Source organism: Mastigoproctus giganteus, chromosome 14 (assembly GCF_048544385.1).
Source record: "Mastigoproctus giganteus isolate SK-2022 chromosome 14, ASM4854438v1, whole genome shotgun sequence".
NCBI classification, from domain to species: Eukaryota; Metazoa; Arthropoda; class Arachnida; order Uropygi; family Thelyphonidae; genus Mastigoproctus; species Mastigoproctus giganteus.
This window is the reverse complement of record NC_143588.1, coordinates 534,095-558,612: the sequence shown is the minus strand read 5'-3', so window position 1 is coordinate 558,612 and position 24,518 is coordinate 534,095. Positions and strand designations below refer to the sequence as shown.

Sequence of the window (24,518 nt, the reverse complement as noted above, 5' to 3'; positions counted from 1 at the left end):
GTGAATTAATAAATATAATGATATACCTAAAATTGAAAATATTTGAATATTTTATTTTAATTATTATATACTAAGTACTATACACAATACCATTTTCTGAACTAAACATTTAGTGAAAAATTTTGGTTGATAATTAAGAAAATTTAAAATGCTGTTTCAGTTTACTTTCTGCATGGGCCATATAACAATTACTCACAGGCCATATCCGGCCCATGGGCTGTAGGTTGGATATCACTGCTTTATATGATGGAATAATCATCTCTTTGTCTTTGCTGACAGAGTTCCAGTGTACCATTGGCAAAAATCCCATCAGCTGGCCTAGCAGTATGTCTGCCCCCTTTTCAGAGAATTTACTACCAAGTCCTTTTTAGTATTAACTATTCCTAGTATTAGTTAATACTAATTATAGATTAGTATTAACTAGGATTACTGTTAGGTTAATACTACTTCTAGATTAGTATTAATGTAGGATTACTGTTTTATTTTACTTTTACTATTTTACTATTTTACTATTTTATAGCTACATTACATTTTACTATTTTATAGCTATTCAATTAATTTACCTAGTTTTTGTTGAATTAGCATATCCTGACCTTTGTATCATCAGCAGGTGGATGTAAACATTAAATACCTACATCATTATCGCCAACAATATTATACAAGTGAGATGACCAGCACTAAGCTGTGTGGAACTACACTCATAACATTAGTCCACGTGGGGCAATAGCTGATCTCCAATCCTATAATGTTCCAATTTATACAACAGTTGTTCATGTAGGACTGTATTAAAAGCTATATTGAAATCTATATAAATGGTCAGAATTACTCTTTGCATGAGTAATGACCTCACAGTAGCTAATTAGGTTAATCAGAGCTCTTCTCAGATTCTCTTCTGGACAAAGCCATGCTATGATTTCATTTCTGTACAGATTATCCTATATTACATCCATAATGTTGTTATGTTTTGTTATTTGGTTTTTAGGAGCATTAGCAACTAAGGCCATATTGCTCCAAGGATATGCGGTGGTCATTCCCTGACATTTCCGCATCCTCCGTATTTTGTGGTCACAGGCTCGAACCCCGGTCTAATCAAGAAGCGTGTGCTGTGCACTGCCGCTCCTGCCCACCTGGCTACGGAGGCACCATAATGTTGTGATGGTGACTAAGAAAATTGCTCTGCTAACTGTTGTATTTTACAACCTAACTGCTGTGAGGTTGTTGTATAAAATAAAGAACTGAATTCTACGTTGCTGTGATCTGTATTGTGCAAAAGACTGAAATGACTTTAAATAATGGTACAGTGGTACCTTGGTTTGCGAGCATAATTCGTTCCGGAAACGTGCTCGTAATCCAAAGCACTCGTATATCAAAGCGAATTTCCCCATAAGAAATAATGGAAACCCAGATGATTTGTTCCAAAACTCAAAAATATTCATATACTGTAAAAATGATTAATACAAAATACATACATACCTTTTTTATATTTTTAAAAGCAATCGAATTTATTAATTATTGGGTAGGACGACTTTCACTGTCACTAACGGAATCACTACTATCTGTTGACTTTTTCTTTTTGTGCGACTTTAACAAGAAACCTATCCAATGACACTTGCTTTTGCCTCCTTTTGAGGATTTCACGGAAATATGACATTGCATTGTCGTTAAACAGATTCATCGCTCGCACTGCCACACCCTTACTCGGGTGGTGCTTTTCTACAAAATTTTGCACTGTTTCCCACATTTTACACACCTCCCTAATCTCATTTGAAGAGAAGGATGTCTCCATTTTTTTCTCCTCCTCCTCAGACGAGATCTCCTCCATAACCTCTTGCTGTTGCTCGCGTTGCAGATCCATCAGTTCGTCGGTGGTAAACTCCTGGCCATGTTCCTCCACCAGCTCTTGAATGTCGTCCTTGTTCACCTCCAGTCCCATGGTCGTCCCCAAGGACACAATTTCATCGACAACTGGCAGCTCCTGTTCATGAGCAAACCCCTCAACGCAATCAGACCACAGTTTTCTCCAAGCAGAATTGAGGGTTCTCTTGGTGACCCCATCCCAGGCTTTATCGCTGATTTTGAGGCAGTTTACGATGTGGAAATGATTTTTCCAAAACTCTCGGAGGGTAAGGTTAGTTCCTTCGGTCACCTCGAAGCATCGCTGAAATAGTGCCTTGATGTAAAGCTTTTTAAAGTTCGAAATGACCTGCTGATCCATGGGCTGGAGTAATGGAGTAGTGTTGGGAGGAAGGAACTGGACCTTAATGAATTCGAATTCTTCCAGTAAGTCGTTCTGGAGGATGAGCAGGAGCATTATCCATAACCAGCAAGACTTTGAGTGGCAGTTTTTTTTCTAAAAGGTATTTCTTCACTGCAGGACCGAAGACCTCGTTGATCCACTCAACGAACAAGATACGAGTGACCCAAGCCTTGCTGTTGGACCTCCACATAACGGTTAACTGGCTCTTCTGCACCTTGCATTTCTTGAAGGCTCGTGGATTCTCAGAATGATACACGAGCAGGGGCTTCACTTTGAAATCACCGCTTGCATTAGCACACAGCAAGAGGGTGAGACGGTCTTTCATGGGCTTGTGACCGAGCATGGCATTCTCTTTTGCTGTAATGTAGGTCCTCTTTGGCATCTTTTTCCAAAAAAGCCCTGTCTCATCGCAATTAAAAACTTGCTGCGGCAGGTAACACTCGGAAACCATGAGCTTCTGGAACTCGGCAATGAACGCCTCAGCTGCCTTAGCGTCCGAACTCGCAGCCTCTCCGTGCCTCACAACACTATGGATGCCACTTCTCCTCTTAAAGTTATCAAACCATCCCCTGCTCGCCTTGAAGCGCTCTTCGTTTTCTGTAGACGTACCAGGCAGTTTACTTACGAGGTCGGCGTACAAGGCCTTTCCCTTCTCACAGATCAAGTTCTCGGTCACAGTATCACCTGCTAGTTGCTTCTCATTTATCCACACCAAAAGCAACTTTTCTACATCTTCCAGAATACGTGGCCGTTGCTTTGATATTCTCGTGACTCCTTTTGCTACATCTAGTCCCCTTAGTTCTTCTTTCTTCTTTAATATTGTGCAAATTGTTGACGTAGACTTATAAAATCTTGCGATGGCGGCCACTTTCATACCTTGTTCGTGCTTCTCGATGATTTCCTTCTTAACTTCTACCGTAATCATCTCCTTCTTCTTACCGCCTTCCTTTTCAACGCGTTTCTTCATTGGGGCCATTTTTGTAGTGCACAGTTAATAAATAAGTCACCAAATTTGAACACAAAAAAAAAAATGCTTTACGCACATACACGTGGTCACAACGTTAGCACGAATGTTCACTACAATGTTGACTGTATACGAATGGGGTATGCCGACTGAGACCGAGCATGTGAGACGATTAAACACAATCCCGAGCAGCACGTGATCACGTGACGCTCGGCAGACAATTTTTAGGGAATAAAGCACAATTACAAAATGAGGAGGCACCCTTGATACACATAAACAAAGCTGCGCGAGTGTAGCAACTGAATAAACAACACCATAAAGGCAGAGATACGCTATTAACACCTCACATTTTCCTAAACCACATTTCTAGGGGTTACTACCATAAAACAATAAAAACAGTTTCCAGTTGCGTTTCTGCTAATGGAATCTGTTATAAACTGGTAGTAAACTCGATCTAATTGCATACCGATAGCTGGAATTGTGTTGCTTTTTACGTTATTATGGTGAAATGTGTTTCCCCTTCACTGATATAAAAACATAAATACATTTTCAGAATCTTCTCTTCATTCCTATCGTGTTGCGTTCAGTTGGGGTGATTCTGCGTTCCACTGCCATTTCTTGTAAACACAAAGGCGAATCGTGTATAAGCGAATTCGGTTTGTGTTATATAAGATATCGTTCCCCTATTTATAAATCGTGTATGATCGAATTCGTGTAGTGTAAACACGTGTTATACGAGGACTGACTGTACTCGTATTGCAAGACCTCGCTCGTTTATCAAGTTAAAATTTATTAAAAATTTTTGCTCGTCTTGCGAAACACTCGCAGACCAAGTTACTCGCAATCCAAGGTACCACTGTACTGTATAGTGACCTTTAAGGCATAGTACAGAGCTAAACTGTCAAGAGCATTCTGTTGCAGAACAGTTATTGAGTTTGGAAAATTCAAATCTCAGCTGAATTGATACCTTAAGAGAATTGAAACGCTTTTTTTTTTTTTTTTTTTTAATGCTGGTACCGTATTGCAAGAGCGTGTCTCCATAAAATAGTTATTACACTTTAATTACGAGTCTTATGAAACATAAACCTTATTTCATTTTAAGAATATTTTTAAATATTTTATTCTTATTTATTTCATTTCCCTTAAGTATGACAATTTTTTCCACTAAAATATTTCTTCTGTTTTGAGAATTTTTTTTCTTACAAAATCCCATTTCATAAGAATTTAAGTTCCTCTCTGATAATTAAAATTTAATTTGTTTTAATATGGGCTTAATTTAAGCATAGTTGGTACTTTTTATCATAAATATAAAAAATCATGGATTGTTCATCTTATGACCATGATGAAAGTGGTCCAGAGAATATTGTATAAGTTTTTTTTACATTCTTTCTTGGGCAATCAGAAACTTGGAGAATGTTTACCTTTTACTTGACTGAATCCTTTTTATAAATTGTACTGAAACTTCTGTTGTTATACTAGCATGCTTTGTTTGTTGTTTAATTGGTATACTCAGTTTATCATATAATGGTTCTTCATCAAAATGTTCAATAACATTGAATACAATTTTCTTGGATATGTACAGGTTTTTTATTTTTTATTTTAATATAGATGTTGGTTCATCTATTTGCATATTTTTATAATGCAAATCACTTGTGTATAGCCATATGTGTACACAGTAATGCATAAGACCATGAATTTCAATCTCATGCTATGATGTGACTCCTACTACTACTACTACACAAATGGAATATTCCTGGCCCTTGATAATTAATTAATAATTAATATGGGTATGCAGTAGTTGAATAAAGCATTTTGAAAATTAATATTAGCACTGTGAACAATGCAACAGATGTTGAAGCTTTTGCCAATCATTTCAAATGCTACTGGGCTCGCTGATGGGCTCACATCCGGTGAGTATGGGCTGGGCACAATCAGGGTCCTGAGCTAGATATCATCTTTCTTGGTGATTACCTCTCTCTCTCAGGGTAATTCAGAATTTTTTTTTTTTTTTTTTTTTTTTGCCTGGTGCAGCATAAGCCTCATAAGCTTTCTTGCACCATAAGGCTAATAATAATAATGTTGGGTGAACTTATGGATGGGAAAGTGGGGAAGTTGTATGCATACATGCATGTGAAATGCATGTACTCTGCACTTCACATGTACTGGCAGAGGTGGACCTTCTTGAATAGTTACACAACTTCATTTTCTTCCATAACAATTTTTCAACTTCATTTATTATTTCATCGCAGTTCATATTTTACAGAATAATTGTTATTAACCAATAAAATTTGAAGATGTACATATGTGACATTAAATGCCAATTGTGCTAAATGAAAGGTATAATTCAATAAAATATTCTGAATAGCTGTATGGTCAGATAATTTAAGTGCACATGTTCTAAATGAGGACTGGTTTTAAGTATCATAGCATGCATTTTTTTTTTTTTGAAATAAAGAATGTAGACAGATTTAAATTAGAACCAAATGTTCTGAATAAACTTGATTAACCAGGTAATTGTTATAATATAAGTCTCTTTTATATTATAACAATTATCTTGTATGCTTGTTAACCTACATTAGCATTAGTAGAGGCATACGATGCAAGGAAGCAAGCTTATGCAACATCAGACAAAAAAAAAAAAAAAACCCTCCCATTTCACCCCTCCATTCATTTAAAATGCATGTCCAGCTCAGTCTTAAATGATGTGTGTATATAAAGTAAAATTTAACAAGAGACATGATCCTCTATAATACATATTAATCTGTATGTTTTCTTGAGCAAATCCTTTTCACATTGGCAGTATGTTTTCTGTGCCTAATTCTCTCCAATCAAAAAAATAATTAACAACGTTACAAATTGAATTTTATTGTGTAAAATGTATTATACTTTTTACACAATTCAACTTATATTAAGTTGAACTTGCACACAATACACCTACTTAATAATTGACATTTTTTGGATTCCACATTGAATCCTGTCATCAGGCTTAATCAGGAAAACTTTGAGAGTTGTTGCTACCTATATGGTAAGTAACACCTGCCAATTCTTCCCTGATTAGGCCTGATGACAAGATATTCAATATGAATAAAAAAACATAGCCAATTAAAACAAAGTTTTTATTGTATGGGAGTAGCATACTGGTCCTCCAGGTTGGGGGTTGTTTGGGAGGCTGGTTCCCTCCCCATGTAAAAAAAAAGAAAATAAAAACTCATAAAGCTCAAAGAAGATGAGAGTTTAAGATTACAAAATATAACAAATTTAGAAATAATTCTAAATACATCATCATTGACAGAAGAACGGAATTTAAAGTTTGTGTGCGTCTGTCAATTTGTGGAGAAGTGGTATTAAAATCACAGCAGAAGCCACTATCACAACTTGTGAGAAAAGCCTATAAACTCTATTTTGGATGTAAGTTCGGAGATTAAGAACAGGCTGGCTTAGAGGTAGTCATAAATCAATGCCTTTTGCTGTTCTGGTGATATGGCGGGAACCTTGAGACCACACAAATGATTGTTACTTTTGCATGACCAATATTTCTGGTTTTTCTGGGAAATCCAAGCATAAAGAGTAGAGTATCCCAACATACCTTCTGCTCTAAGGCCGATTCCTCACAATGATACAATGCCATAGCCACCAGAAACTTAAGGACTTGACTTTGATTCAGGATCAGAAGAGGAGGCTCCAGAAGATACAGAACCCAGAACAACTACAGATACAGACTTTTATAAAACTCTTGATACTGCAAAGCTGCATTTAATCACTCAGGCAGAATTTAATGATTTTGTCAGAGATTTGGACCTCTCCAAAACCAAGGCTGAATTACTAGGATCATTGCTTCAGCAGTGGAATATTCTTGAAAAGGATATCAAGCTGTCTTTTTGTAGGAAGAGACAATCTAACATAACGACCTATTACTCTATGGATGATGTTTTGGTTTATTGTAACAGTGTCCAGGAATTAATGAAAGAGTTGCATCTGGAGCATGTCCCTGATCAGTGGAGGCTTTTCATTGATTCATCCAAGATCAGTTTTATTCCATAATGGAAATAAGTATTCATCTATACCAGTGGTTCCCAAACTGGGGGTCTGCAGACCAGTTCCAGGGGTTCCGCAAAAATGACCCTCTGGAACTGGTCAACTTATTCGTTCTATGTATAGCAAATTGATGATAAATAAGGTTATTATTATATATTTATGTAAAAATAAGAATAAAGTTGAGTTGTTTTAAACATAAAACCTTGAATTTTCTTTTCAGAAAATCCAGTATTCATACATGTATTCATACACACACAGAAATATATATATAGTGGGGTCTGCAAATTTCTTTTCATTTTTGAAGGGGTCCATACATCTCAGTAGTTGGGAACCACTGATCTATACCGTTGGTCCATACAGTTCACATGAGGAACTGTACGAGAACTTAGAGGTTCTTTTGCAAAAAAATATGCTATCAATAATAAAAATAAAATATCTGTGCCAACCTATAAAAGTGGTAGCTTTGCTGATTGGGTTGCAAGATGGATATGCTAAATACTGCTGCTTTTTATGCGACTGGGACAGCCAAGCAAAGGATTGGCACTACAGGGTAAAAAAATGGCCAGACCATTCAGAAACGACACCAGGCTAGAAAAATGTAGCTCATCCTCCTATATAAAACCAAGAAATGAAGTGTGTGCATTACCCATACATAAACAATCTTCTCTTAGAAATCCAAGAAATGTTTTTTAGATTAAACCACGCACACCATCAGTCATCTCTCATATTGTGGAGTTATACTTCATAACTGGGTTGTCACTATTACAACAACAAGGTACCTGCCCACCCACCGATGAGAATCCATTCAGTCTTGAAACGGTACCATCTGGGTGGTGGTGGTGGTATCTGAAAATAAGTAGCGTTAGTCTTCTCCATAAGTGAAGCATTACTTATTCGAGGTAGTGCAATACCATGGCAACTCATTGTGAAGGTATTCACAATATGAAATATAATTAAAACTACCTTGGTAATAGAAATTGATACGTGTGCATTATCCATGCATAAAAATTTTCATACTCTTTGGCAATTTAGCCAAGAAATATTTTTTAGATTATTCATTTGTATTTTATCTTTGCCAGAGTAAATAAATATTCAGAGATTGTTCATTCTTGAAAATATATTGTTTATCTTATGGAGTGCTGATCATGTGCATGATCAAAGGTTTTGAAGTCCAGTGGTCATAACTTGGGGAGTGACCCAGTAACTTTTTTTTTGTGTGTGTTCTACTTTCCACCTAGTCACTACCTTTCATAGGTAATGCCTAGACTGTGCAGAGATTTGTTGTCCTTCATTGAGCACTTGATAATCTTCCCTGGAGATACGCACCGTTTTGACAGTGTGTGCAAGAGTAGACCTTTGTCAAAATTGTATACACCCAGGGATGATTGTTTCAGCTGAAACAATAAAAAGCCATTCTCTTATACTCTAGGAGTTGCCATTAGTGTTATTTAAACAAAGCATCTGTTACTATTCACACTTCCCATTAACAAAATCTAAACATGCTCTAAAAAGAAAATTGTGGGAACAGCAAGACTTTTAGACCACCTTGTACATTAGGAACTTCCTACGCCATAAATATATGGGCTATGTTGTATTTCTCTAACTCTTTGGATATTTAAGTCCACAAGTCAGTGTATATTTTAGTATAAATTTAGTATCACTTTTGATTATGCATCATTAATTTATTTTAATTGGAAAAGTAATTGTAAAAAGTTATAGTTCCGAATTTGTGTACAAAGTGTGCCATGTTTTCTACTTTTGATAAAGTTTTGATTTTGGCTTTGTAAATGAGGTAATCAAGAAATTATCATTATTTTATTTTATTTTTTGGATAACAAGGAGTGTTATAGAACATTGTTACTAAAATTTTGATATTATCCAATTTAGTGTCAGAATAAAAAATAGAATTTTAAAGTGTGCCATTTTTAGCTGTTTCTTGCCTTCTATCAAAAAGAAAAAAAAGTAAATGGTGTCTTGCCTATTCTACTCTACTCTATTGTGCTCTGTCCTTGAAGCTAGACATTGCTCTTTAAAATAGAACACAGTTTTAACTTGTGAGACAAATAAGCCTGAAAATAATGTTAAAAGAACACATGAATAATATTAATTGTGTGTTTAATCTGTAATGTTATTTTATCTGTATGATTAAATCTTTCTGTGCTCATTGTGAGACACTTAATATCTGTCATTTATAATCATTCTAGTCTGGGCTGTTTTATAGGGGATTGTGAATAAGTTAGATATATATGTATATAGACCCAAATTAAACTTATATGCATTTAGAGAAGCAATCAGATTATACAAATTTTTCATGAAATTCTTGAAATTAAGTTTTTTTTTTGCCACCAGGGGTGTGTTATTTTGTTTCAGGTATGTTGAATAATTCAACAGCATATCCGAATGATATTTTCAAAAGTGATGAGAAACATTGGTCTGTAGATATGTAAGCACATTTCAGGCATCACAAAAGAATTATTATTCAAATACTGCCACCTTTCCCCTATTTGATGAATTGTGGATATCAGTGATACATATTATATGGATATGTGTCCATGTTTTATTCACAGTATTATATAATTTAATTTTTTTTTTATAATTATACATTGTGATTAGGCATTTAATTATTCTAAAAATGCAAATATTTCAGTTCATTTATAAAATATGCATTTTTATTTGTACAGATATCATGTTTTAGCATTAGCATTAGTATGGCATATGATGCAAGAAAGCAAGCTTATATAGCATCAGCCAAAAAAAAAAAAAAAAAACACCCTTCCCATTTAATCAATCCATCCATTCACTCCAAATGTTTGTCTAGTTCTGCCTTGAACTTATTTAAGTTGCTGACCTCCACTACAACAGATGGAAGTTTGTTCCAACTATCAACCACCTGCTGGCTAAAAGGGGGGGGGTTAACTTGCTTTCATTTAGCATGATTTCACTTTTGCTTTGTTTTTAAGAAGGGGGAACTTTTCTTCATTTAGTACAGATATAATTTTTGCTTCTTTGCATAGTTTTCTTGCCCAGGAGCTTATTAGAAAAATCTCAGTGCTTCGGGCATCTGCAATTTTCTTAATGTGCACCATGTCAGATCAAAGTTGTAGTTTATTACTTACTTTGATTATTACAGTTATTACTTTTTAGCAGCTGAAATACAGATGAAAATTGCTATAATAACAACTTTTTTAATGACATATTAAAAAGTTTAAGTCAGGAATGCATCTTATCATTGTTACATGTAATTATCCAAAAGTAATTTTTGTTTAGTGTGGAAATTTTCCTGAAATGTATCCATCTAACCTAATGTATCATGCACAGCCAGGCCCAGATATATTAGCCTAGGCCCGTATAGGCAACTTAATATGATGATCAAATAATTTTGCACTTTCCATAAGCGTTATGTATATGAATAAAAATTTAGCTTGCATTAATTTATCATCAACCTGTTTTGTATTTTAACAAAAACAGTCGTTGCTCTTTAATGAGTACAGTACTTATGGCCATCAGAATTTCAAATCTGATGTAGTGCACAGCTATAGAATTTCAAAGTTTGTTGGATTGAACTGAATTTTCATGGAATCATTTAAAATAATATGCAGTGAAAACTGTTAAGTTATGCAATTGTTTGTTTATTTGTTTTTATTATATGTCATAATGTTCCTAGTAGTTAGTTATTGTAAATGTTAAGTGTCCCTCTTTCAACTACTATCTCATTTTCTGTCTGCTTGTTAGCTGAAATAAATGTTGGCTTTTAAAAATTTTTCTATTTAAAATTAAATATTTGCTTATGTATGTGTATTTCCTTGTCATTTTACTAATGTTTGTGAATTCGCTTATCTGTGTGCAGGTAAAATTGGACAAATCTGGCAAATGGCAAGAAGTATCACAGGTATAATTAAATTCTTTGATAGTATATCCAAAATCCTAAGAGTTAAAAAATATTTTACTAAGGCATTCTCATGAAATGAGAACAGCCATAATTGTAGCAGAGCTCACATGTGCAAATATCAGCAAGAAACACTTAATATGGTAAAACAATATCTGATATGAATCTAAATAGCTAAAGAATAGCAGTGCATAGTGTACATGTCTTATATTTGAAGATAAAACAAAAATTTACATTAAAAAAAATGTAAATTAAATCACTTTGCTATTGGGGGGGGGCGATAATAAGTAAGGCACAAAGAAAGGAAAAAATATAAACACAAAAAACTGATCTAATGTAGCATTTATTTTTCAACGTGGTCATCAAAAATATTTATATATGTGACCTATTGCTTTATCAAATCCTGGAAACTCTGTGTAGTTACTGTCTTAACCTATGACAAACATCATTTTAAATCTCCACCATTAGAAAAACATTTTCCACCAAACTTTTATTTAAGCAGACCAAACTAATGCAAATTACTAGGGGTGAATACAGGGCTGGTGGGAAGGGGAGAATGATCAAGGCACTTGCACGCCAAATCATTAATGGTCTCTTGATTTGCATATATATAATGTGTGGCCTAACATTGTCATGCAACAAGTAGTAGTATTCCTTGTTAATATTAGTATTGAGCAACTTTATGCAACAAATCAAGAGACCAAAAAGCAAAAAATAATCCTTCCAATAATTTGTCCAAACCTTCCTTAAATTAACTAACTGTAAGTTTAAGGATTCCTTATGTGCTGTGTTACAATGATTAAATATATTAAAGTAGCACCGCTTAATTTTCAGCACTCACCTCTTGATGAATCCACTTAGATATGATGAGATTATAGAAGACATATAGTTAATAAGAATGGGAGACTTGTGCTAAAACATTACTGAAGTCGTGGTGTAATTTAAACTTTAAAAAATTAAACCATGACATTAATTAAACCCATTAAAAAATTGTGCATAAGAATGGAATGTACATTCTATTTCATGGTTGTCAATTAAAATCATAAAGGTGGTAATAATCTTGAATAGATTAATCATTAATGAAAAGATAATAGTTGTGCACAAGCAACTTTTGATATTCGTCTTCAGTCGAAAGTTGCTCATGCACAACTATTGGCTTTTCATTAATAATTAATCTATTCAAGGTGCTAATATCATTACCATACCACCTTTATGATTTTAATTGACAACCATGAAATGTACATTCCCTTTCTTAAGTGGCACACTATGGCCATAGTTGCTGATGCGCCTAATAAATCCCGAAACAAACAACCCTTTCTTAAGCTCAATTTTTTAATGGGTTTTATTAATGTCATGGTTTAATTTTTTAAAATTTAAATTGAACCACAACTTCATTAATGTTTTAGTACAAGTCTCCCATTCTTATTAACTATGTGTTTTGTATAATCTCATCACATCCAAGTGGATTCATCAAGAGGTGAATGTTGAAAATTAAGCGGTGCTACTTTAATATATTTACCTTCCTTAAATTTAAAAGGAATGCCTTGGTGGTCCAGGCTACCCTCAAGTTCTTTCAAAATGTGTACTTATAAGATAGCATTCATGGTGTCACAGGGCATTTGAATGCACGTAAGAAGAATGCCATAAGAAATGTTTAAGGCTGTGCTGTTGGTACAGCTTTAAACATCTTTGTTAGGGGATGGATCAAGATGCTCCCACCATAGAATCTTCTGTTATTTCTTGATAACAGTTAATACTTTTCTTATTTTGGAATATTTATTCAGTCCTATCTTATCAAGTGCTAGTGAGGTTCCTTCCCCCTCCATAATGAACTTCTTTGGTTCTAAACATTTACCTAGATGATTTTGAAGATTTCTAAGTTTCACTATATTCATCATAGGCTTTTTGATTTTATTTAGTATTAGAATGGCTAAATGATGCAAGGAAGCTGACTTCTTCTGAATCTGCCACAAAAAAATAAAGTAGTGTCCTCAACAGTTATACTATACATTGGTAAAAAGTGACCATCCAGTTCTGCTTAAAAATCCACCATACCGTCCCCTCAACCCCATGACAGATAATTTATTCCAGTTATCAATAATGCCCTTTCCAAAGGTAAATTTCATGAGATCAAGTCTTCTGTTACTCCCAAAGATTTTGATGTGTGGTTCCTAGTTCTTGTCTTCAGGTATGGCTTCTAATTAAAATCCAGTGACCTGAGGACCTGGAGATTACATTGTTGGATAGTTAGCCAAACTAGCTATATTTCTTTTAAGATCTCCTCCCTATGTTTGGTTTTGAGTTTCTGCTTATCCGAATCATCTAATTGAAAAACAAGGGAATATTATATTCATCCAAATATACTGTTTATTAGCTTTAAAACAAATACTTTTATTACCTGTTTCAAATTGTCTTTACTGTGTATCTTTGTTTTTTTAAGAACCATATCCTAAATTCCTTATTTTCTGTGGTTTACATGCTTGATGTTCATTTCTTCTTATACTTCTTCCTCCCTCCCTCCTCTCCCATTTATATTTCTGATATAATTTTTCTATATCATTTAATTTGTCAGTTATTCAGTTTTTGATGTGCAAACATCTATGGCGGCACCTACTAAATTTCGAACAGTAGTGAAATGAATTTATCACGATTTTGGGACAGGGAAATGACGTCATTCGATGTCATTTACATTTCATAACAAAGAAAAACAGTCGGGAGAGGAGATTGTGCAAAGGATCATGGGAGATAATCTTGGATGTGATTGTGCAAAGGATCATGGAAGGTCATCTTGCAGATCACCTACTAAATTTTGGACTAGTAAAATCAATTTGTCATGATTTCACGATGCGAAAATGACGTCATTTCCATTTCATAACAAAGAAAAACGGAGTCAGGAGAGGAGATCGTGCAAAGGATCATGGGAGGTGATCTTGGATGTGCTCAGAGCTGGCATAAACCAGCTGCTGGTGGAAAAACATTTATGATTCGGCACATACCACTTAGGTGGCTTTGGGCTAACCATTGCCAACCTTGGCAGAAACCTTTTGGTGACCAGAGAAATAGATATCTTGAGGGCAGTGACCTTGGATGTGCTCAGAGCTGGCATAAACCAGCTCTGAGCATATCCAAGATCATTACATTACATGCCCTTCAGCATTACCAGTTAAAGCGCTTGTAATGTAGGCATTTTGTACCTATCTGTACTATTTCCATCAAGAAGCAAATCATAAACGTTTTTCTGCAACCAGGTAGGCCCGCAAAGAATATTTGAATTGGTTTGCGATTGGGAGATAACGGACTCCAAATTACATGTATAAGTAGAATCTTTAGCTTGTCATTGGTCATTGCCCCGGGGGCAACCCTGGACCAATCGGAAGGCTTTTTCTCGCTGTTTGTGAGAGCGCTCTATATTTCTTGTGTGAATCACAGGATTGTTTGGTCTTTCTTTTGCCTAAAGGCTGGTAAACCTTGTGCTGCTGTTCCACTTGGTTCAGGGTGGGCAGGCGAGGGGATAACCCCTTGCCTGGCTGAATTGAGCAGTTGGTGTAGTAGGGGCAAGGAGTTTTGTTTTGACGTTTAAACTTTTCAAAATTTTTCAAAACTCAGAAGGGGGCTTATTTTACCTCTCCTGAGGTTATTGAAAGCATATCTGTGCCCTCACCAAAATTAAAGGCTTTTTCCCTGAGACCCTCACTCATTGAACTTGAATGTGGTGGATTTTAGCTTGCTTGTGAATAGATTTTGTGAGCATTTTAGAGTCATTTGGGGTACGCCGTATTTGTGGGTTCTCGATCCTGTATTGTGAGTTTATAAATTTTGTAAATAGTTGGCTGTTTCCCATTTTAGGGATTCAGCTTTTATTGTGAATATATTTAAATTTTATAATATATAATTATGGAAGAAGATTCTGATAGCACGGAGCCTCCAGAAATGATTAGTGAAGAGGCATTGTTAGAAGTAACATCAGCAGTCACTGATGAAAGAAATGATAGATAAGATTCCATCACAAGCGCAGGTCTTAGCAGAAATTGGGATATTCTCTGGAAAAACTATTCCGAGAATTCTGCTGCCTAAGGATTCTGTGTCATCATCTCTCTCGGGCCTGCCTCAGACATCACAATCTAAAAGTGATAGTGCGTCAAAATCAAAGTAAAGGAAATCAAGGGCAAGCAACAGTGCCAAGAAGGAACAGTCTCAAAATATAGATACAGGAGGGACATATTAAAGAAAGTGAGATGATCATAGTAAGGAAAGATCTAAATTTAAAGAGTTTTAACATGTTAAAGAAATAAGAGGAAGATTGAAAGCCTATTTGTTTGATAAATATAGTCAAGTTCCTACAGCCGCCATGAGAATAATCTTGGAGATGTGGGATGTGTTAAAAACAAAAGCAATGTACATATATATGGAGAACTTGCTATTGAGAGAACAATTAGATAAAAAGGCTCAAGAAGTGGAAACTTATGCTGAAGTAATACAAGATAGCCCAAAAGAAAAGACAGTCCCAAAGGTATTGTTGATAAAAGGTGATAGTGAAAGATTCAAAACCAGTGAAGAGGTGAAAACAAAATTATTAAAAGAAGTAAAACCCTTATTGAAAAATGTGAAAGTAAAAAAACATTAGAATAGTAAGAGATTGTGATGTGCTAGTGGAGGCCGAGGAGGATGATGATACAGGCTAACCTCAATTAACGTGATTAATTCATTCCGTGAGAGCATCGTGCAAAACAGAAACATGTTAATCGAATATAATAATCAATAGGAAAAATTATAATTGGTCCTTGACCTTCTGTAATGTCCATAAGGAATTTTACAAATACCTTTTTAAATAAATTTTTAGCTGTTATATAATTTAACTGTTATGCAATTTAAAAGATAATGAAACTGTTATACAATTTAAAATATAATGAAAATAATTATGGAATTAAATGTTTATTGCATAAAACAGCGGTTCCCAAACTGTGCACCGCGGAATATTTTAAATTTTCAAGGGAAACACAGTGATACTCGACATCTGTCAGACGCCGCATGAACTACTAGCTTGAGGTAGTTAGTTCACAGTTTCAACATTTCTTATTAAGTTGTTTGGACACTAACTACTAAACGGAAGTGTTAGGTATTCTTTTGGTCTGGGTGTGCTGTGAAAAAATTACTGAGACACTAAGGGTGCCGTGAACCGAGAAAGTTTGGGAACCTCTGACATAAAATACACAATGAAGAAACGATTTGTTACGGAAGTCTTTGAACAGTGTTGACTTTCTCTTTTCATCAGTCGATTTTCGATAGCCAACAACAATCTTCTCTGGGCCCTGGTGAAATAAATATCACAGAGAATCTCAAACCTTTTGTTTGAGGTTCTCTGCGATATGAAAGATTTCATCTAGTAAAGAACTTTTCTTCGCGGTAACATTTTCATCCAGCTCATTTAAAAATTTGAATTTTTAAGTGCAAGTCTGCATTGACTTTATTAGCGGGAGACAAGGAACACACTGAGGCGGGCAGCAGGCAAATGTTTGTTTATTGCCTGTCCGACACGTGGTAAGCTTAACAAGCGATTCAAATCTTTTTCAACTATCGCATAAAAAAAAATCACGTTAACTGGAAATTTGCATCGTGTAAAGTGAAAAGTGGTATCATTTTTTCAAATAGCGGTAACTGAAAAATGCATTAATCGAACTCACTTTATATGCAAAATCAAAGGCTGTGCCAAAATACAGGAAGTGGGTTTAAGACTGAATGTACCAGGGATTGTGATTTTTGACATAGATAAGGATGTAAACTAAGAATAGTTCCTGGATCAGTTGTGGCTAAGGAACTGTAAAGACTATGGCTTGTCCAGAGGGCATTCAATGAGAATGTTCAGCTTGTTTCCCTAAATAAATCTAGGAGTAGTGATAAGGTTAATTGGGTGCTGGAGGTCAGGCTGAAGATCAGGAAAGTTATTGGAAAGCACGAAAGATTATATTTTTCAGATGAAAGTATAATAAGTTGGGAATTTTGGGAAGATCTATTTTGTTTCCTTATATTGTCCACCTTCTGAGGAAATTCTGAATAAGTTAGAGAGGATATGCCATGTTTATTATCTAATGATATAATTGTTACTTGATTCTGATTCGATTTCCCCACTCTGGGGTGGGAGGGAGTCCAATGAAAGAGATGAGATTCTTGAGGATTTCCTTTCTGCCTCGGAGTTGATGGTAATAAATACACGTGATTATCTAATGATATAATTGTTGCTTGATTCTGATTCGAATTCCCCACTCTGGGGTGGGAGGGAGTCCAATGAAAGCGATGAGATTCTTGAGGATTTCCTTTCTGTCTCAGAGTTGGTGGTAATAAATACACGAGACATCAGCCTACTTATTCCACTGTACGTGGGAAGTCCCATATAGATTTAACTGTGAGTACAATTTCTGTTTAATGTAAGAAAGAAAATTGGCACGTCCTTGAAGACTTTTCAAGTAGTGTTGTAGTTGCCAGAGAAGAGAAGGAGTTTGCGAGATTTACGGTGTATACTGCAAATTGGACCAAATTCGACCTGGCTTTCTGTACTCAGATAAATAAATCAAATGGAATGAATTGTTGGATATTGAGCATGTACAAGAGTTACAAAAAGCTTTATATGTATCATCAAAGTGTAGTATGCATAAAAAGAAATTTAGAAGGGCATAACCTTGCTATAATAAACCAAATTAGGGTACAAGCTAAGGATAGGATACAAAATACTACACCAACCAACAATAGTAATATCAAAAAATACTTTATTTCTGTCCCATATGTTGAACAGTGGCACAAACAGCTTAACAAATTCTTTAAAGATACCGAATTTAAAATTGTGGCCAGGCCAATACGGAAATTACACACTACACTGAACAATTGCTCGGTTCTTTCCTCGTTTGCAACACAAATTAATGACCTGGTATACACATTTCTTGCAGTGATTGCGACTCGTCTTACCAAGGTTCGATGCGTTTTTCTCTGAATATTCGTGTTAATCAACATGAAGCCTCAGTTTGTGTTTCTCGTGCAGCAGTGTCAGAATTAGCGTTTCATGCCATTAACAAAAAACATGCTTTTTTATTTAATGAGGCCAAAATACTTAATGTCCAACGTAATTATATGCGACTATTAATTGCAGAAACTGTAGAAATTAAATTACACGAGAATTCTGTTAATGTTTGTCGGCCATATTTGATCTCTGATTGCGTGGGCCTTTACGTGCATGCGCGAAGACAAATCACTATTTAAGTTCCATGTTCGCCCCTATTCGGTAATTTTCATTCCTGTGATCACGACATACGGTAGAAAAGCGTTGTAAGCTTCAGGAAGGAAAATTGTTTTGAAAATTTTCGTTAAATTCTTTTTAATATTTTTAATTGCTTTAAATTGATTTTTAATTGTGTTAAATTGGTTTTTAATTATTTGTTACTCTAATGTAAGTTTTTTAATTTTTTTTGTTTTAATTTCTGGAAGGTATTATACGGAAGTGTTCTACTTACTATATTGAGGTAAACTCCTGTTATTATTTACAAATATTGATATCAACATAGAACGTATTGAGCATTACAGCTCTGATTCTTACTATCTAAGATTAATTATGTAGTATTTTCATGAGATTCTTTTTAATTGTGTTAAATTGGTTTTTAATTATTTTTTACTCTAATGTAAGTTTTTCGTTTTAATTTCTGGTGAGTATCATACAGAAGTGTTCTACGTACTATATTGAGGTAAACTCCTCTTATTATTTTACAAAAGATTAATTATAAAAAGTTCAGATAAGATACCGGAGGAGCCTGGTGCATACCGCTCGATTGTTTTACTATCTGTTCTGGCAAAAACATATGAATGACTATGTATTACTACAGTTATTGTTATATACGAACAAAACCTGTTGTCCTCTTGCAATCAATTTGGTTATATGAAGGGAAGATCAACAGAAGATGCTATCTGTCAGATGGTGAGATATACACAGGAGTATGAGGGGCAGTATGTACTTGGTGTTTTTGTGGATTTTCATGGTGCATTTGATAGGCTGTGGTGGGAAGGGATCTTAACTAGGTTAAGAGCAACAAATTGTTCTGAAAATTTCTTTTCTGTGTTTCAACAATATTTTGAAGATAGGAAAGTTGTCATAAGAACAGCTTACACAGAAATTGTAAAAGATGTAGTGAGAGGTTGTTCTCAGATCCTCAGGTGATTGGTCCTCAAACCTGGTGCATGGTAATAGATGAATTCCTGAAATAAAATTATGTGGGTGTTCAAACCTGGTGCATGGTAATAGATGAATTCCTGAAATAAAATTATGTGGGTGTTGATGTGATAACCTATGCCGATGACCTTCTCTTTTTGGTGTATGGTAATGCTCAAACTCATATAGAAGAACAGGCTGCAAGAGTTTTTGGGAGATTTAATGGAATGGCCAACATTGTATGGCTTACAAATTTCTGAAACTAAAACTGTGCAACTATTGTTAAAAGGACAATTGAGCAAGAATAGACGACCTTTGGTTTGTGCACATGGAGCATCTGTTTGATATGTCACAATTGTTAAGTACTTGGTTGTTTTGATCGGAGAGTGGATCAGTTTTGTCCATATGCTAAGTATTTGAAACAGAAGATAAGAACTTTATACTCCAAGCTAAAGAGAGTTATAAGATTGGACTGGGGCATAAAGGGCAGAGCACTTAATCTATTGTATGACTCCCTCTTTGTCCCAATAGTAACTTATGCCTCAGCAGCTTGGCTTCATAGAATCAGGCGATTTAATCTGGGCAAGAGGAAGAATTGAGCTTGCTCAAACCATTTAAGGTCTTATACACCTCAATCAGATCACCTTGCAGGTGCCCAGTCTCTAGACACTGTAATTTGCACACCTTAATTCTTTCTTTGTAAGTGCCATTCACCTTTGTTCCATTCACTAATCTTGTTGCCTTTCTCTGTACTTTAGCATTAGTAGAGGCATATGATGCAAGAAAGCAATCTTATGCAGCATCATCCAAAAAAAAGCCCTCCCATTTCACCTCTCCATTACAAATGCCTGTCCAGCTCAGTCTTAAATTTACTTAGGCTATCAACTTCCAGAACAAAAGATGGAAGTCTGTTCGTAGAAATCGGTATTAGTATTTTAGTCATCCAATCTATATATTTTGTAAAGTTGTTATTTTATATATATGCACTGATGTTATTTTTCCTAAAACGTTAAAATGAAACATAATTTCAAAAAAAGTTACTTCACGAGAATATCTAGATCGTATGTATAGCTTAGCTTAATTTTCAGCACTCATGAGTGAGTGCTGAAAATTAAGCTAAGCTATACATACGATCTAGTTATTACATTACAGCACATAAGGACTCCTTAAAAAATCAAGAGTCAATTCGCGAGAATATTTAAAAAATTAGCTCACCAGCTGCACACTGTGAATGATGAGTGTACTTTTAATAGGTGCTCCTGAGAAAACAAATATACGTATAATTAGGTTCTCCTGCTTTGTCCAGACTTCCAAGCTGTTCAAGTGCAGCATTTGTAAAGTCATCTTGATCGGGTACTACCTAATCTACATATTTTTTAGATAAAACACCTATACATATAACAGATATTTAATTTCTATTTCAATCAATAAAGAAACTTCATTATTATTAATTCCAACAAATGCAACAGCCACATTACTAAAATGTAAAAGAGGAGTTTGAAATGAAATTAATAAGTATAAGAAAAAGTTATCTTTTCACTCTTTCACTGAAATTTGTTCATCACTGCCACTCCTTTTAAATTATTAAAGACAAATGTCTACAAGAATTAATATTTAATTTCAAGTAATGTTATTAATCAAAATGGCAACATAGATAGCTAGGAACTCTCCATAAAGACTCTTTGGTACATGTAGGTTCCAAAGAGTCTTTATGGAGAGAACACATAATAATAATACCTTAACTACACACTACATCCTCATTGATAGATTCCAAACCAATTTTTGATAACAGAAAGCTGTTACTTTGGTATATTTTCTCTTTCAATGTTAGTAGTCAATTTAGCTACTTTTTGGGGGGGCATGCTGACTTTGATTGAAGCTGAAATTAGCATTAGCAGAGGCATATGATGCAATAAAGTAAGCTTATGCAGCATCAGCCAAAAAAAACCTCCCATTTCACCACTCCATTCATTCCAAATGCCTGTCCAGCTCAGCCTTAAATTTATTTAGGCTTTCAACTTCCACAACAAAAGATGGAAGTCTGTTCCACCAGTCAACCACCCGCTGTCTAAAAGCAAATTTCCGCACATATCTTCCACAACTGTCTTTCCTCACTTTGAATCTATGCCTCCTCACATGCTTAATCTGAGCTAGAAGAAGAATCCCATCAGCATTCAGCTTGCTCAACTCATTCAAGGCCTTATACACAGCAATCAGAACACGTCACAAGTACCTACTCTCCAGGTACTGCAATTTTCAGAACTTAGTCTTTCTTTGGTAAGAGCACCCCTTTGTTCCCCTCACCAATCTTGTTGCCCTTCTTTGTACTCGTTGCAACTCTACATGCTTCCTAAAATGAGGCCTCCAGACCTGTACACAGCACTCTGTGTGGTCTGACCATTGCCTTGTAAAACATGATAATCACCTCCCTGTCCCTGCTAGCAAAATTCCTATATATCATTGACAAGACTCCACGACCTGCCCTGACATTCCCTCAGCTCTGCTCAGCAAACTTCATATTTGACTGCACTATTACACCCAGGTCATTTTCACTTTCCACTTCCCTGAGTGTAATACCACACAGTTGGTATGTTTCTCTTGGCTTATTGCTACCCATATGCAGTACTTTGCATTTGTCAATGTTAAACTTCAGTTGTCACTTCTCAGCCCATTTGCCCAACTTGTGTAGATCCAGTTGGAGTAGCATACTGCCATTAACAACCCTGCCAACCTTTGTATCATTCTCAAATTTGATCTTTAATCCTGATATACCTTCATCAATATCATTGATAAATGCACAAAACAACAATGGGCCCAGCACCAAACCCTGAGGGACTCCACAAATAACATTTGTCCATGAAGAGCAGTGTCCATTGATTACCTTGATTACCACTCTCTGTCATCTCCCACTTAACCATCCCTTTATCCAGTATAGCAACTTACCCTTAATGCCATACCTCCCCAATTTGTACAGCAGTCTTCCATGTGCAACAGTATCAAAAAGTTTCCTGAAATCCAAGTATTAAAAATTATTTTTGACATTCAGTTCCTTTGTGACCACATCATATTATCCAATCAAATTGGTCAGACAAGATCTCACTTTAACAAACCTATGCTGTGTCTTAACTATTACCGCACTCTTGTCTAGATGATCCTGCAATGCTTCTTTAACCAGTGACTCCATTATTTTTCCTGGAACACAAGTTACACTATCAGGTCTATAATTACTTGTCACCTTTTGTGAACCCACTTTGCGAATTGGTGATACATTTGCACACCTCCAGTCCATGGGGACCTCCGCTGAGTCCTAGGAAGTGCTCATAATTATAGCTAAGGGTTTTCTTACTTCCTTTGCTGCCTCCTTTCATATAACTTAATAAATCCCATCCAGCCGAGGTGCTTTTTTATGTTTAACTTCAACAATTTCCCCTACACTTTGCTCTCAGTTATTACAAAATCACTTAGCTCTCTTTTAGAGTTGATAAATGTCTGGCATTCTCCTCATGGAATAACTCCTCATGCATGAATGTAGATGCAAAATACTCATTCAGTTTATCAGCTACCTGAGCATGATCATCAGTAGTCAACCCATCTATGTTAAGTGGTCTAATCTGATTCATCCCTTTCCTACTAGACTTTACATAAGTAAAGAACTCTTTGCACCCTTTGCCAACCATTTCTCGTAACCTGCCTTCGCTTGCCTAACATCCTTTGTGACTTTATTACAGATAAGCTTATGTCTGCAAAGAGCTTCATTAATTCATCTGACATCCATTTAGGCCTAATGAACAGTGTCTTGGCTGGAATGAAAAGCCTATTAGCCTCCAAGATTAAGTCCCTGAAGGCTTCCTATTTAGAATTCATTGTTGGTAACATCATCAGTTGATCCCACTGTATAGAATTTAAAAACTGTCTGAGACCCCTTAGTCACCTTTATGAAAGCAAAAGATCTCCCTTTAGCCTTGATGGTAGTTAAATCTTTAAATTATTCCCATATTCTGATCACTGTCACCTAGTGGTTCCTTTACCTGCAAATTCTTAATGCATGAATAATTGATGCTGATAATCAGATCAAGAGTATTACTTCCTCTAGTTGCCTCTCGAACATGCTGCTGTAGAAAACAGTCATCCAATAAATCAAAAAAAAGGTTGTTGTTTGTTTGTTATTTGGTTTTTAGGAGCATTAGCAACTAAAGCCATATTGCTCCGGTAATATGCGGTGGTCATTCCCTGACCTTTCTGCATCCTCTGTATTTGGTGGTGATGGGCTTGAACCCCGGTCTAATCAAGAAGCGTGTGCTATGCACTGCTGCTCCTTCCCACCTGGCTACGGAGGCGCCCTCAAAAAAAGTCTTGCTAGTGTGCGAGTGACCAACCAACAAGTTCCAGTCAATATCTGGAAAGTTAAAATCCAACATTATAAGACACACTGATTATAAGACTTATTTACATTATTAGGCTGATTTACTTGCTCACTCTATTTCTCTGCACAATTGCTCATTATACTCATCAGATTCATTAGGCCTATAACACACCTCTCATTTTTCCTTTCCCAGTGCTTATGTCACACCAAACAGACCCAACATTGCATTGCTACCAACATCAATTGGATGCAGTTCCTTAGATTCTGTGTTTCATAACCCCTCCTCCCTTCCTGTCCTGTCTATCCTTTCTGTACATATTGTACTCCCCAAATTCCAATTCTGCACAGTTTATATCTGTGTGACACCACGTCTCTGATATCACAACAGTATCTGCCTTTGATATCTTGAATAGCACTTCAAGCTCATCAAAATTATTAACTATACTCCTAGCATTGGTGTACATGCATGTATACATGCACCTCTTTCTACTCTTAGTTACCCTAACACAGCCCATGTATTTATTTGTTCCACTATGACTCCCAAGTCCTCGAAATCTCCATTGCCTTGCTTTCCATGCTGCTGCTGCCCATTACAATAGAAGCCGTGCACGAATTGCCTCTGCCTGCGGCAGAGGCGATTCGTGCCTGCGGCAGAGGTGATTCGTTAACCTTTTAGTCTATGTATCCCTCCAAGCTAGCAGTTTTCTGACCCATCTAACACTGCCTCAATAGCATCAGCAAATATATTGTTGCACTTTCTATTTAAGTGTATCTCATCCCTCTAAAAGCAGTCTCTCCTGTCAAGTCAACAAGCACAGACCAGGA

General features: G+C 35.7%; 1 protein-coding gene across 1 annotated transcript in view; it reads left to right on the top strand.

Moving 5' to 3' along the window:
- Nucleotides 1–24,518, top strand: part of LOC150074942 (uncharacterized) — a 503,230-nt gene that overhangs the window by 326,675 nt on the left and 152,037 nt on the right. The window contains exon 13 of the mRNA XM_090388998.1: nucleotides 11,104–11,145. Within this exon, the coding sequence (XP_090245124.1) occupies nucleotides 11,104–11,145 (42 nt within the window). The remainder of the gene's footprint in view (nucleotides 1–11,103; nucleotides 11,146–24,518) is intronic.